The sequence below is a fragment of the Engystomops pustulosus genome, chromosome 7 (assembly GCF_040894005.1).
Source record: "Engystomops pustulosus chromosome 7, aEngPut4.maternal, whole genome shotgun sequence".
NCBI lineage: Eukaryota > Metazoa > Chordata > Amphibia > Anura > Leptodactylidae > Engystomops > Engystomops pustulosus.
The window spans coordinates 82,992,674-83,008,674 of record NC_092417.1 but is presented as its reverse complement, the minus strand read 5'-3'; the positions used below and the strand labels follow the sequence as shown (position 1 = coordinate 83,008,674).

Below are 16,001 nucleotides of genomic sequence, written 5' to 3'. Positions count from 1 at the left end.
GAGTATTCATTTTGTTGAACATTAATTTATGCTTTGACTAACTCTTCTTTGCATTTGTTAATGGGAGAGGGGAACTGCCTCTATACTTTGAAATACCCAAGGATAAACCCCCAGTCCCTTTTAATCTACAAATGAAATGAAGGTCAGGGACATAAGACTTGTTGACCACTTCCTGCCTATGCGCTTTTTTGTTTTTCCGTTTCCATTTGCCCCTCTTTAAAAATCCATAACTGTTTTTATTTTCCCCGTGTACAGAGGTTTATAGGAACCAGTATTTATAGAAAATCTACCATAAGTTTTTATGAATCGTGAACCAAACATACCCTGAGAATAGCTACACTGATGCAGAAACAGATCATGTTTAATCCCTGAGCCAAGTGGTTTTGCTCACCCACAATAAAATTCAGGACCTTGGGAAAGCTGGTGCCCATGCTGCTATACATAAACACAATACTTCAACATACACAGGAGCTGCCTGAACTGTCCAGACAGGACTAATCAACCCAAGGTGGATGACTCATACACAGCAGCTGGGGAATTGTGGGTTCTGTTTATGCATATTTCTGTATTCTCCAAATGACACATCCACTTTATTGGTGGGTGCCATACTATATTTTTATACATTTTATTAGGTTTTAAAAAAATTAAAATCTTTCATATGAAAAAGTTTCTTCATTTTGCCATCTTCTGACAAATTACTTTTTTCCATACTTTGTTTATTGAGCCGTGTAAGGTGTAATTTTTTGCAGGACGTGATGATTACATTGATATCATTTGTGGGACTTTACGACCTTTTGATCACCCCTCTCCATACACCACTTTCTGCACACAGACTAACTATCTCGTTGTTTTGTGGCAAAGGGTTAAGGAGACTTTGCAGTTAAAAGACCCCCTCTGCAGTGGTGTGGTGACTTACAGCCATTGATGCTACACTGGGAAATATGCAAATACATTCTCCAGTATGGGATAAAGAAAACATTGGCTCTTGTCTATCTAGTAAGGTTGACCCCCTTTTTCCAGAAATGAATCCTTATATAAGGTGCACATATTTACCTGGATGAATTTGAACCAGAATCTGATGATCCTGAAGGACGGCGTCTCCTGCGCCCGCGGCTGGGGGAACCAGATACTCCAGGTTTCTTTTTGGGGGACTTTGATCGACGCCAGGGGTCTTTCCATTCATCAGCTCTCTTAACTGCTGGTTGACCAGACAGATTTTGGGGCACAGCAGATGCAGAAGGATTAGCAGCTGTTACAGTTGCAGCAGGAGAATCTTTCTTCGAAGTATCATTAGGGCGGCTGAGTGTATCAGGGGGAAGAAAAAAGTACATTAGAGAATTTTCACCTTTGCATGTTAAAATGAAAGCACATAGTTTAATCATTAGATACAAGTCTAGTCTATGCATTAAGACCAATAATAACTGGGAATACAGCGTATCACGAGAGAGCAGCAGTGACATCACTTAGAATACAGCCTATCCCCTCACTAGAGAGAAGCAGTGACATCACTGAGAATATACAGCCTATCCATGCACTAGAGAGCAGCAGTGACATCACTGAGAGTACAGTCTATCCATCACTAGAGAGCAGCAGTGACATCACTGAGGATACAGCCTATCCATTCACTAGAGAGCAGCAGTGACATCACTGAGGATACAGCCTATCCATTCACTAGAGAGCAGCAGTGACATCACTGAGGATACAGCCTATCCATTCACTAGAGAGCAGCAGTGACATCACTGAGGATACAGCCTATCCATTCACTAGAGAGCAGCAGTGACATCCCTGAGAATACAGCCTATCCATTCACTAGAGAGCAGCAGTGACATCACCGAGAATACAGCCTATCCATTCACTAGAGAGCAGCAGTGACATCCCTGAGAATACAGCCTATCACTAGAGAGCAGCAGTGACATCACTGAGAATACAGCCTATCACTAGAGAGCAGCAGTGACATCACTTAGAATACAGCCTATCCCCTCACTAGAGAGAAGCAGTGACATCACTGAGAATATACAGCCTATCCATGCACTAGAGAGCAGCAGTGACATCACTGAGAGTACAGTCTATCCATCACTAGAGAGCAGCAGTGACATCACTGAGGATACAGCCTATCCATTCACTAGAGAGCAGCAGTGACATCACTGAGGATACAGCCTATCCATTCACTAGAGAGCAGCAGTGACATCACTGAGGATACAGCCTATCCATTCACTAGAGAGCAGCAGTGACATCACTGAGGATACAGCCTATCCATTCACTAGAGAGCAGCAGTGACATCCCTGAGAATACAGCCTATCCATTCACTAGAGAGCAGCAGTGACATCACCGAGAATACAGCCTATCCATTCACTAGAGAGCAGCAGTGACATCCCTGAGAATACAGCCTATCACTAGAGAGCAGCAGTGACATCACTGAGAATACAGCCTATCACTAGAGAGCAGCAGTGACATCACTGAGAATACAGCCTATCACTAGAGAGCAGCAGTGACATCACTGAGGATACAGCCTATCCATTCACTAGAGAGCAGCAGTGACATCACTGAGAATACAGCCTATCCATTCACTAGAGAGCAGCAGTGACATCACTGAGAATACAGCCTATCCATTCACTAGAGAGCAGCAGTGACATCCCTGAGAATACAGCCTATCACTAGAGAGCAGCAGTGACATCACTGAGAATACAGCCTATCACTAGAGAGCAGCAGTGACATCACTGAGGATACAGCCTATCCATTCACTAGAGAGCAGCAGTGACATCACTGAGGATACAGCCTATCCATTCACTAGAGAGCAGCAGTGACATCACTGAGAATACAGCCTATCCATTCACTAGAGAGCAGCAGTGACATCCCTGAGAATACAGCCTATCACTAGAGAGCAGCAGTGACATCACTGAGAATACAGCCTATCACTAGAGAGCAGCAGTGACATCCCTGAGAATACAGCCTATCCCCTCACTAGAGAGAAGCAGTGACATCACTGAGAATACAGCCTATCCATTAACTAGAGAGCAGTAGTGACATAACTGAAATACAGTCCATCTGTTCACTAGAGAGCAACTCTGCTTTTACAGCCAATATAGAAGCTACAGTAAGCTGAAGTCGTTTGCTAATCCAGACAGTATTTAAAGGACACCTGTCAGTTAATTAAAACAAACAAGCTGCACACACTACTGAAAGCATATCCCTAGCCCTCTTCCCAGTTATTTTACTTTTCTTTATGGAAACATACCAAAAAGCTCGTAGCAAGCCAATCGGCGGACCCATCCTTCAGCATCAAGCCTGGCAATCACTGCCGGTATCCGATGTGCCCACTGATGAATGAATATGCTGGACCGCTGAAAGATAGGTCAGTCAATCGGACCGCTATGTGCCAAAGTGTGCTAGAGCTTTAGGGTATGTTCCGATAAAGATAGGCTTTCATTAGTATGTGCAGCTCGCTCATTTTAACTAGTTGACAGGTGTCCTTTAAGATGCAAGGGATGAGTGGATGGAGTGCTATTTTCCCCTAATGGAACTATTTACTCTAAATTCCTTGGTAAGCAAGAAAAGCAGAAGTCCACCATTGTTTGAATACATTTGCTTATAGGCATTTTAGAGGAGGTATGTGTGTAGGTGTTACTTAGCCTGCAGGGATTGCCTGGACTATCACTCTTTCCACTATGTGTGATGAAACAGGATAAGAGTCACTGGAAAGTTCTTACATAATCCGCTATTAAGAGGGTGCAGGAAACAATACATGGGAAGAAGCAGAATCAACACAAAATTATGCCATTTTTACCAACACTTTCCAAGAATAAAAATATGCAAATATTATGGTAATTAACTTGATACCAAGTCAGTATTACTACTGATGGATATCTATGATGCTCACAATGACTTGTGCAGAAGCTGCCCTTTAATTTTCAGGTTCCACACTTGGGTGTTGTCTTGTCTGGAAGACTTCCCTGCCATGCAAATAAACCCACCCAAAATAAATACTTCATTAAAAACTAGGATTGAAAAGAATTGTCCTTATCCCTAAATAGTTCCTGTGCATGGCTGCAACGTTAAAAAAAAAAAAAAAAATAAAAAAAAATATCAGTTTGTAAACTTATATGCAACTCGCCTGATGCAAGTCCATCACACTAAGTGAGGCCAATGAGGCCCTGCATGTTCAGTATTTACTGCACTGCCTTCCTTCTTGTTCCTGATTGACAATTCCCACTGCTGTTTAGATTGAGAGAGCACTCTCAAGAGCACTATAATATTGGGCACTTCATGCCATTTTTGTATGTCGGTTTTCATTTGCAAACGTCAATAAGATGAAGGGTGAAGTGCACGTAGGTTATAACATAAACAGGGATATTTAATTTCCTACCCTGTGATTACCGTAAATTAAACTACTCATCTACTTATTGACGTGCTTGTCTATGTAATGCCGGTATTATCTCTTTCCCGTGAATGGCCATGTAGGTGGACGTCAACATGTATTGTTTATGGATGCACTTCTCTAGTCTCCATGTGTTGTGTGCAGAACACCTAGAGATAACAATCACTAGCTCTGGGCCGGCTTGCTCCATGCTTGCGTGTGCAGTCAGTGATTGACAGCTGTTTTCTCCGATAACTACACAGTCACTTTTGTTTCTCCTGATTGTCAATTTTTGCGTCCTATTCCACCTTGTCTTCTGTAATGTTAGAAGTGAGAAAAAAGGTTCATGGGACACAGTAGAGTTTCATGGGTAAGAAGTGGCAAGTGATTGTCATTTCACCATGTATACTACTTTATAGGGATTGCCTCGGGTTAATTGCCTATATTTTCTATATTTGTTATTTATGTTATCTGTTGCATATGCACAACAGCAGGAGAAATTGATTAACTTGATTCCTAACTAAACAATGTGACTGACTTAATGGTACTTTATGCTGGTCAAGTGTTCCCTTTATTTTTATTTTGAGCAGTGGTATTAGCTTTTGTTGTATTGTTTTTACATATTCTCCAACTGTGATGGAATCAGAGTGGCACAATCTACAGTATACAACATAATTGTCAGCCATGACCATCTGACCTGTAATCCTACATGATGCAACAGAGAAACAGGATATCACATGACACACTATAAAAAGTAGCTCTTCCCATATGACAGTAATAGGCAAAATTATTGGATTGAAGCATTTGCATAGAATTACACATGATTACAGAATGACTGTAGCCTGCAGCTGGTCAGGAATAACGCTGAGAGCTGGGGTGTCAAGGACAACTAGGAATCAAAGCAGGAAATCTTGAGAAGACCTGGGACATTACACAAGCCTGCAGCTTAGCAATGCTAAGAATTTCCACTCTTGTACATTACCTGCCCTCAGAGTCTGTATTTCTACAAGCAAGGATAGACAACATTTTATCACGTAGACTTAAAGGGGTATTCCAGGAATCAGCATAATTCATATACAAGTGGGCACTCAAAATATAAGCTAATGTGTAATTAGTTGTTATTTAAAATTTTGCTCCCCTTAGCAGTATATGCTGGTGACAGACTGTGATGAAGAATTAAAATGCTACTGGCCCTTTAATCAGTCCGTTAATTTCTTCCGCGAGGTCCGTTGCAGGACAGAAGATGGCGCTGGTCACATGTCCACATCACATGTCCTGCACCTGCCTGGGCAGGTCATGTGATCACCACTACGTTTGGCTGTAGTCGGTTGGTTGCAGTGCATCCAGTATGGCCAGTGTTGTGGTGATGGCAGTTACACATCATTACTATGGTAACAGAGCAAGAAAACCTGTTAGATCATCAATGGGAGCAGAGCAGAGCACAAGTGGTAGGAGGAGTTACTGAGACCTAAAGGATCATGGAACTTGTAGTTTCCAGTGGCGGCCATCTTAGTGTTACCTCCACCTACTTTAGAGAGGCCATAAATTTAGTAAATCATAAAATCAAATTATTTAAGCTCAGGTTTGTGACTAATGACATTGACTATTGTTGTACTCATTTATTTATATCATCATGGGATTTTGTGTCAGATGTTCATATTCCCGGAATACCCCTTTAAAGGCTGCCTTCACATGCTGCATTTACATCGCGTTTGTGCAAACGCAATGCACAATGTCAATCCAACGGGTGTGTTTAGAACCACAGGGTGTTGGAACTACATAAATAGGAGCCAGACACAGACATGCTGATCCAAAATTCATGATTCTGCATCTTATTTCTAATAAGGGAAGTCAGGCGCATCTTGGGATCAGAAGGTTTAACCTCTAACCCAATTTCTTTCAATTCTTCTGTTGAGAGCACCAAACCAACCAGCGAGAACAATTATCCACAGGCATAGAAAGATTACCATAACCTGATCCTGCAAGAGAACAACTTTACAATACTTTCCAGCTATTGACGAGAGCATAACTGCAAGAAGATACTGCAATATATTCTGTACTACGTAACTTTGGGAATCATTTGGGATTTCCTTTTTGTACAATAGGGGAGATTACTTGCTTAAAGATTTTTCTTACAAACCTGTTTTAGACTAATGTAATACCCACTAACATAACAAATCAAAAAAAGCCTTCAACTTTAAAGAAAATGTACCACACCTACACATACTCATGCGATGTCCGGCACTTCGGGCTGCTAATTATTCAAGCCTTCTTCCAGCATGGAGAGGAGCGCCAGATATCTTGTCCTCATACTCAGGGCTGATTTTTTTCCTCAAGTCTCTTTTTAGTTGTTCCCAGCGGGTTAAGATTAGCGAAAACAAGTGCCGAAATCGGGATGAAGAGGAGTGTAGGGGAATATGCAGGGGTGCTTAACATTTTTTAGGTGGTAGATTTCCTTTAAGAAGATAAATTGCCCTCAGATACACTATTCACCTCCAGGGTCACAAACCTTTACTGTTAGCTAAAGTCAAGAAAGCTTATTTTTAGCCGAGATATTTATAGAGGATGGGTCTGGGAATTTTTTTTTCTCCAATAGCAGATATGTAATATGTAACTGGGAATCTTTTATCAGAGCAATGATCTAATCCTATTCAGATTCTGTGAGGAGATAAGGACTGTACACAAGGCACATTGCAGCAAAATTAACGGAGACAAAAAACATTTGGAGGGAGGATAATGAAAATGTGCTCCTCAAAAATTACAAAATGTTGTTTACAGTTGCAAAAAATATTTGCTGTAGGCGACTGCTGCTTAAAGGACATCTACCAGCAGTTTGACTGATAGTAATTGTCCAGCATTAAATGCTGTCTCTTATCAGAATCAGAACAGTTTTTAGTGCATAAAGAAGAGACATCACCAGATATTAATGTATGCACACCCCCCACTGTAACAGTACCTCCAGCTAGGAGAGTGCATGGTGAGTGCGTGCACAGAATATAAGTCAACAATGCCAAGAGGCGCTCAGGCGATGGAAGTCTGAGCACCTCCGCCTCATTTACATATTTTTTAAAAGACATTTCTATATGCAATGAAAACTGCATAAAGAAACGAGCAGGTCATGCTGGACATCTACTGTCAGACTGATGGTAGATGTCCTTTAAAGGAATATACATTTTAAGGTTCAACCAAAATCTTGTTTTCTGGAAATTTGAATATAAATTTAAATATAGTAATTGAAAATATCCACAATCCATGGCACAGCCCTATGGAAGTTAAAGAACTACAGGTTGGTCCTTCACATAGGGAACTGGGGGCAGAGCTCCCTGCTCCCATGTCAGCCGGGCTACAAAGGAACACAGTTGGTGTTTTCTGCAATTAACGAGGGTACATGGAAGACATTTGGGAAGACCACAACTCTTCCTCAACCTGGCTTTCCAGCCAAACTAAGCAATCGTGGGAGAAAGACCTCCAGAGATGCAGTAGGGAGATGGGAGAAACATCCAAAGTCACCTATCACTGCAGCCTCCACCAGTTGGGGCTTTATGGCAGAGTGTGCCGACGGAGGCCTCTCCTCAGTGCAAGACATATGAAAGCCGCATATAGTTACAAAAAAAAAAAACTCAGACTATGAGAAATAACATTTTCTGGTCTGATGAGACCAAGATTGAACTCTTTAATGTTAATTCTAAGCGGTTTGTGTGGAGAAAACCAGGCAGTGCTCATCACCTGCCAAATACAATCCCAACAGTGACACATGATGGTGGCAGCATCATGCTATGGGATGTTTTTCAGCTGCAGGGACAGGACTAGGACAACGGGTTGCAATTGAAGGAAAGATTTATGCGGCCACGTACAGAGATCCTGGATAAAGACCTCTTCCAGAATGCTCTAGACCTGAGGCTGGGCTGAACGTTCGCCTTCCCACAAGACAATGAGCGCACAGCTAAAATAACAAAGCAATGGTTTCAGAGCAATTCAGTGACCATTCTTGACTGGCCCAGTCAGAGCAATGACCTATACCCAAATGAGCATTTCTGGAGAGGATCTGCAAGGAAGAATGGCAGAGGATCCCCAAGTCCAGGGATGGAAAACCTGTTGCATCAATTTCAAGAGGACTCATGGCTGTACTTATGAACATGTGTTATTTCAGTTTTTAATAAATGAGCAAAAATATCCACATTTCTGGGTTATGTCAATATGGGATGCATGGTGCATATAAAAGAGCAAAAAAAAAAAATCAATACAGGCGATCCCCTACTTAAGGACACCAGACTTACAGATGACCCATAGTTAAAGAACGACACCTCTGCCCACTGTGACCTCTGGTAAAGCTCTCTGGATGATTTACTATAGTCCCAGACTGCATTGATCAACTGAAAGGTGACTAATGAAGCTTTATTGATAATTCTTGGTCCCGTTACAGCAAAAATTTTTGAAACTAATGGTCACTGGGGCAAAAATCAACAATTATAAAATATACAGTTTCTACTCACAAAATTGAACTTTTTGGTGTTAATTCTAAGCAGTATGTGTGGAGAAAACCAGGCACTGCTCATCACCTGTCAAATACAATCCCAAAAGTAAAATATGGTAGTGGCAGCATTATGCTATGAGGATGTTTTTCAGCTGCAGGACGATTGGCTGCAATCGAAGGAAAGATAAATACAGCCAAGTTCAGAGATAACGTGAATGAAGACTTCTTCCAGAGTGCTCTGGACCTCAGGCTGGGCCGAAAGTTTACAAGACAATGGCGGGATATATTCTTTACATTGATGCACAAGGCAATATAAGGTTTCAATATTTGTGCCTCAGAGGCCCAATAGAATTACAGCATGACCCAAGTCCTCGCATACATTGGTAGACCTTTATCATGCGGTGTGCCCTTTTACATAGCCATTCTGGCATGAGGTTCAGAAACTGATTGACCTAATATTTACAGTAACGGTTCCCCTTGAACCCCTTTTATTTCCCTCACACCATTATTACCTGATGCAGACACTGGCGTTACGATTCCACCTATTGGGCATATATTGTATCAGGTGGCGAAACATCGCCTTCCATAACTGATGAATAAGGTAGAGGTAACAGTGCTATTAAAGCCTTTTTCTGCAAGTGGCGAAGGTTTATTACCACCAAATAGTCATACGCTGAATTATACAGTATTATGGCACGGTTCTGTAATACAGAGAGGTTTCACAAAGAAAACCTCAGGGCACTCTGGGTAGATTAAAAGTAAGGCCCTAATTCTTACATATGATAACTTTGATAGGTACACTACCCAAGAGACACATGGCCACCCTGACTGCCCCACTTTTCTTTTGATCTCCAGCTCCATTTTCTTATTACTTTTGATGTTCCTTTGGATATGCTATGTTCTATGACAAAAATGATGAAAGTTCTCAGTTTAGGTCATTTGACAAAACAGACTAAATCCCAACATCCATGCAAAGTTTTGCTACTTTTCTATTTATGTCATAATATTGGAGAAGATGCGTTCCAAACCAATATAATCCATTGTAAATTTAATCTGTGCATTTATTAAATCTAAAAATAAAATTATAAAGGGAGATGATGTCAGCCTTATAATACTGGCTGAACAGACCCAACAGTTAACATACTCTTCTAATATAAGTGATATCTGTGTTTTCCCTGATAGTAACAATTGCGTCATGCTTCATATTAAAAGATAAGATTTTCAAAACTTGTTCCTCAAGGGGAGATATCCTGTGTGTACAAGTCGTGTACACACAGGTCAGGCACTGACAGCATGTAAAAAAAAATCATTAAAAATTATAATCTAATGGACAACATGCTGAGTAAACACTAATGAAAGAAATGTCCCTTTATGTAAATAATCAAGGTGGATGCTGGCTGGCATAAGGCTTAGGTTCTTGATTGACCCAGAAAAAAACTTTGTCAGAAATGATGGCCCAACATCATGACAAAATATGACCTCATTCATCATTGCTATTTTTATCTTTATCTATCTGCTGATCTCATTGAGAAAAGATCTGCATTATGTAAAAGCCATCAATATCATCAAGTCAATGGTAAATAACCTCTTCCACCTTCCTGACACGGCCCATTTTTGCAAATCTGCCCTGTGTCACTATAAGTGGTTATAACTTCGGAACGCTTTAACATATCCAAGTGATTTTAAAATTCTTTTCTCGTGACACTTTGTACTCCATGTTAGTTGAAAAATTTTGGTGGCATGTTTTGCATTTATGAAAAAAATCTGATATTTGGTGAAAATTTGGAAAAATTCTCGATTTTCGAACTTAAAAAAAAAACTTAACTAACATTCACTGAATGTCTTCTTTATGTGGACATGGTTTTTTATGCATACTTTTTGTAGGATGTTATGGACCTTTGAACATTAGGTGCGATTTTTCCCATTTTCATAAAAAATGCTATTGCTATTGAGGGACCTGCTCAAGTCTCAAGTCACTTTGAGAGGCCTAAATAAAAGTAAAACCCCATAAATTACCCCATTAAAGGGTTTACAAACTTCATAAAAGTTGTTTTATAGTCGTTGAGGGGTGTAGTTTCTATAATTGTTTTACAGGGGTTAAAACAAAATCGGATGCAATTTCGAAATTATATTTTTTTTGGCTAGATGAATGTGTTTTTACATAAAATGTACAAATTCTCAGTGGATAAAATACCAAAACTCTCCACAAAATTTGTTACCCAATCCCTCCCGCGTATAACAATACCCCATATGTGGTGGTGACTGCTGTATGGGCACACGCCAGGGCATCGAAGGGAAGCTGCGCCATTCAGAGCAGATTATGCATTGTCACTTTTTATTGGCTTATACAATATTTTTTTGCCAATTTGTACATATAAGGGCTTATTTTTTGCAACATGAGATGCACTTTACAATTTTAGTGGGTCATTAGCTTTTATTAACTTTTGAATGTATGGGTGAAAAGAAAATTGTCAATTGTGGTTTCCTTTATTTTTGTATTTTTTGGGGGTCTTTATTTTGGGGGTCTTTATCTTTATTCTACAGATCACTACGATTACGGCGATACCTCATTTATATAGTTTTTCATTTATTTTTACAATTTTACTTGGAAAAAACTATTATAGAGGAAATCTCATTTGTTTTTGCATCGCCATCTTTTCGGAGACGTAACTTTAATATTCTTTGGTTGACAGAGCTAGTTTAGGGCTTATTTTTTATGTGTTGAGTTGTCCTTTCAATTGGTACCATTTTGGTGCACATAACTTTTTTTGATCACTTTTTAGAACATTTTTGGAAGAGATTTTATGAAAATCGTACATTTTTGGAGAATTTTTCGTGTTTTGTTTTTACGGAGTTCACCGAGCGGGCCCAGTAATGTTTCTGAGTTATTTTACAGATTGTTACAGACACGGCGATACCAAATATGTGGGGGGGCTTTTGGCGATTTTGTGTTTGACTTTATTACATGTGTATAGGGAATGTTTGTGTTTATGGGAATTTAACTTTAATTCTTTTTATTAAAAAAATTTTTTATTCAATGTTTTTAACTGTTTTTATTCACTTTCAGGAGTCGGGCCAGAAGATTGGTTTTCTCTTCCTGGCTTCAGTGATTTTTCACTGATGCCTTACTGAATCTTTCGATTCAATGGGCCTTACCACACTTAAGTTTTTTCCCACTAATTAGTGGGGGAAAAAACTGAAGAATGTGTCCTTTTTTGTGTTCATGGACAACATTGAATCAGGGGAAAAAAGGTGTGGAAAACCACATTGAAAAGAATGGATCTATGAGCAAGGGTCCCTGGTTTATCATAGTTTCCTTTAATTTGGAACCAGCTTTTACCACCCTAAACTACTAGCCTGAAGGTGAAGGACACTTCAGATGCCCATGTCTTGGGCTCGAAAGTTCCTAAAATCTTGTTTTTGGTATCACATTAAAGACAAGAACGTAATCTTTTTGATCTTTAACGCTATACCAATAGGTGTTTTTTTTTTTTTTTTTTTAGAAATATAGAGTTCAAGATATGGGCATCTAAAATGACACTTTCCCTCTAACCATGACTGGTAAAAGGTTGAGATTTTACCCCTCTCAAGTTTTTAGTTTTTTTTGCATTTCCGTTTTTCACTCCAGTCCTCCCAGAAGCAATATCTTTTAAACGTTTCCATTTACAAAGTTATATGAAGGCTTGTTATTTGCAAGACAAATTGTATTTTGTATGTAAAAATTCCAAATGAGGTGGAATTGACAGAAACCCCCCCCCAAAAAACACATTTTTTTTAATGGGGTTTATTTCTACCGCTTTCAATGTGCGGTCCAAATGACCCCTCTCCTGTATTTGTGCCAGAACCAATGACAGTTACCCAGAGGTGTGAACTGCATAATACAGATAACATCTGCCTTGTATGTAGGGAGCTCACTCTGTGAGGCCTCTCCATAAACAAATTCACCACCGTCCTACGTATATATTCATGTTAGCTAGCCGTGAAAGGGCTAATAGCGGGGATTTTTAAAAGGACATTTCACACGCTACCTGAGGGTGCTTTAAACTCAGAGATCAGCACATGTAGTAAGTGTGTCTTTACTTGTTAGGGGAGCAATGAGAATCTGACTCTAGTTGTGTAGCTACTGTGCTAACTCAGTGAGGAGAAACTGTTCTTAAAATCTATAAATAAAAGAAAAAAAGAAGACAGAATGCTCATATAAAACACAGCAGTGCTTATGTATTAAATATGTCAGTATACTAACTTCTGCTTCCAAAGATGGCAGGCGTAGGGCTCTTGGCTACCTTGGCAATCCATTTTCTTGGAAAATTCTCCACTAAATCTTTTTTGGGTTCGGCTTCAGTTTATAGGAGTTTATTTTGTAAGGCTGCTGCAAATAGTACTAAATGATGTTACTAGAGCTCAAGCTAGATGGAGGCCCCCCATCATATTAAAAAGAAAATAGGGGGGAGAAATTATACCAGATCAAAAATTTGATGTTTCACTATTTGGATTTAAGATGTTAAAAAGAAAATTGCTGATAGATTCCTTTTAATATTACAGGCAGTCCCCGGGTTACATACAAGATAGGGTCTGTAGGTTTGTTCTTAAGTTGAATTTGTATGTAAGTCGGAACTGTATATTTTATCATTGTAATCCCAGCCAGAACTTTTTTGGTCTCTGTGACAATTGGATTTTAAAAATGTTGGGTTGTCATAAGAACCAGGATTAACAATAAAGCTTCATTGCAGACACCTGTGATACCTGTTACAGTTGTTTATTGTAGCCTAGGACTAAAGTACAATAAATTACCAACATCCAGCGGTCCGTTTGCAACTAGGGGTCGTATGTAAGTCGAGTGTTCTTAAGTAGGGGACCGCCTGTATATCAGGAAACATCACATCAGAGATGTGTTTAGTTGTCCAAACTGTGCGTCACCAGGTACTGGAACATAAAGTCCAGGTTTTACTCAAAAGAAGGAAACAAGTTTCTGGATTTAAACTCTGCAAACAAGAGAGAAAACAGGAAGTGGACAAGCAATGACATCAGAGGAGTGGACACAGGTAATACGTTCTCCACAACAAAAGCCTGTGAAATCCCAGGTTGATCAACTGTGGAAAAGAAACACGCAATAGACTTAATAGGTGACACACCTTTCCCTGCCAGCAAATATCTAATACACAAGATGAGCTGTGCCAGCAGCAATAAACCACGGCCAGGTCCCTTACAGGCATGTCAATGGCCTGACCGCGGTCAGTCATCAGGGATTAGATAGTGAAACCTGCATCTTAAACCTTTCATGCATTGCATCCCTGGTACACAATTCCTGGCTCCCCCATTTTATTTAGGAAAAATAAAGTCATTTAATGTTTTATATTCCATCTTCGGTGGCACAATCAAAAGGAAGCACAGTCCCACCTGAAACAGCGCTGGGACAGGGGACGGGTGGGCGTACCAGGCAGCAGGGGTGCTGTGCCAATGTTAACAAACAGCAGCACACACTGACAAACTGCAGAGTTTTTTTTTTTTTTTTTAAATAACAGCGGTTCCCAGCCCATCGGTAAAGTCACACAACCATTTAATATTCCATGCCGTGTACTGGGAAGTAAGAAATGATCACAATATGATCACGCAGATACCAAATTCATATAGGTTTTATTGTATTTTAATAAATTCAAAAAATTGAAACCTTGTGTATAAAAATTTTTTCATTTTGCCATATTTTATCACCAATAACTTTCATACTTCACTGTACGGCACTGTGTAAGGTTTTATTTTTTTTTTGACACATTATGACGTTTTCGTTGCTACCATTTTGGAGACTGTGCAACCTTGTGATCAATTTTTATTAAATTTTGTGCAAAATGGCAAAAGTGTCCAATTCATACACTTATATTTCCATAACCTCACATTATTGGATGTGGCGATACCAAACATATTTATGATGTTATTTGTTTTTATTTATTTCCATATCAATTCTAGGGAAAGGGGGCGATTTGAACTTCAAGTAGTTTTTTTTACATTTTTTCAGCTTTTTTTTTACTTTAAGGAAATCTACCAATTATACCATGAAGCTGTGAGCTAAGCTCACTTACTGATCGTCATTTTCTTACAGAAACTGGTGGTTGCCTTAATCTATTTTCTTAGGGTGGGTTTAGGGTAACGCTGAGAGAACTATGCATTCAGACAAGTGCCCTTGTCTCCTCACTTCCTACTAACCACACTCCATATATTGTAGTAGCTGTAATTGGTGTTGTAGCTTAGCTCCATTAGCATGAATGGGTCTGAGCGACTGGCCCGTCACTGGCACTGTGTGTTATTCCTGCACGGATGGTATGGGACCTCTACGAACCTATATCCCAGGTATAGGTGACCGATTTTCCAAACTAAGAATATTCCTATTGTGAAGAACATTGTGCAACTGTCACTTCTTTATATTGCTTTACAATCACAACAACCAATCAGAAAGAAAAAAAAAATAAGAAAACATGGTTTGGTATGGGAGATTATGCAATCTGGGCGTGTGGCTGAAATGACTCACATCCTGGCCAAGTGTAAATATTTAAAAAAAATATATAATAAACTCCATGATTACAGGTCAGTCTGGTTCACTATTTTGTCACCCTGGGGGTGTTTACGCCTTATTCAGAAAAATAAATAAAGAAAATAGAGCTAAAAAGAGGTATTGATGGGATTCTAAGGAGCAATAACACAAATGGTAATAACTAGAGATGAGCGAACATGCTCGTCCGAGCTTGATGCTCGGTCGAGCATTAGGGTACTCGAAACTGCTCGTTACTCGGACGAATACTTCGCCCGCTCGAGAAAATGGCAGCTCCCGCCGTTTTGCTTTTTGGCGGCCAGAAACAGAGCCAATCACAAGCCAGGAGACTCTGCACTCCACCCAGCATGACGTGGTACCCTTACACGTCGATAGCAGTGGTTGGCTGGCCAGATCAGGTGACCCTGGGATAGACTAGCCGCTGGCCGCGCTGCTCGGATCATTCTGTCTCTGGATGCCGCTAGGGAGAGAGCTGCTGCTGGTCAGGGAAAGCGTTAGGGTGTTCTATTAGCTTACTGTTAGGCAGGAGTGATTCTCAAAGAACCCAACAGCCCTTCTTAGGGCTACAATAACGTTCTACTTTTTTTATTTTAATTTGCATCTATTACCATTTTGTGAGGAATTAGCAGGGG

General features: G+C 40.0%; 1 protein-coding gene across 1 annotated transcript in view; it reads right to left on the bottom strand.

Annotated features, from left to right (window-relative positions):
• The window catches only part of ZC3H18 (zinc finger CCCH-type containing 18), an 83,662-nt gene that overhangs the window by 11,481 nt on the left and 56,180 nt on the right, over nucleotides 1-16,001 (bottom strand). The window contains exon 10 of the mRNA XM_072117110.1: nucleotides 1,054-1,299. Within this exon, the coding sequence (XP_071973211.1) occupies nucleotides 1,054-1,299 (246 nt within the window). The remainder of the gene's footprint in view (nucleotides 1-1,053; nucleotides 1,300-16,001) is intronic.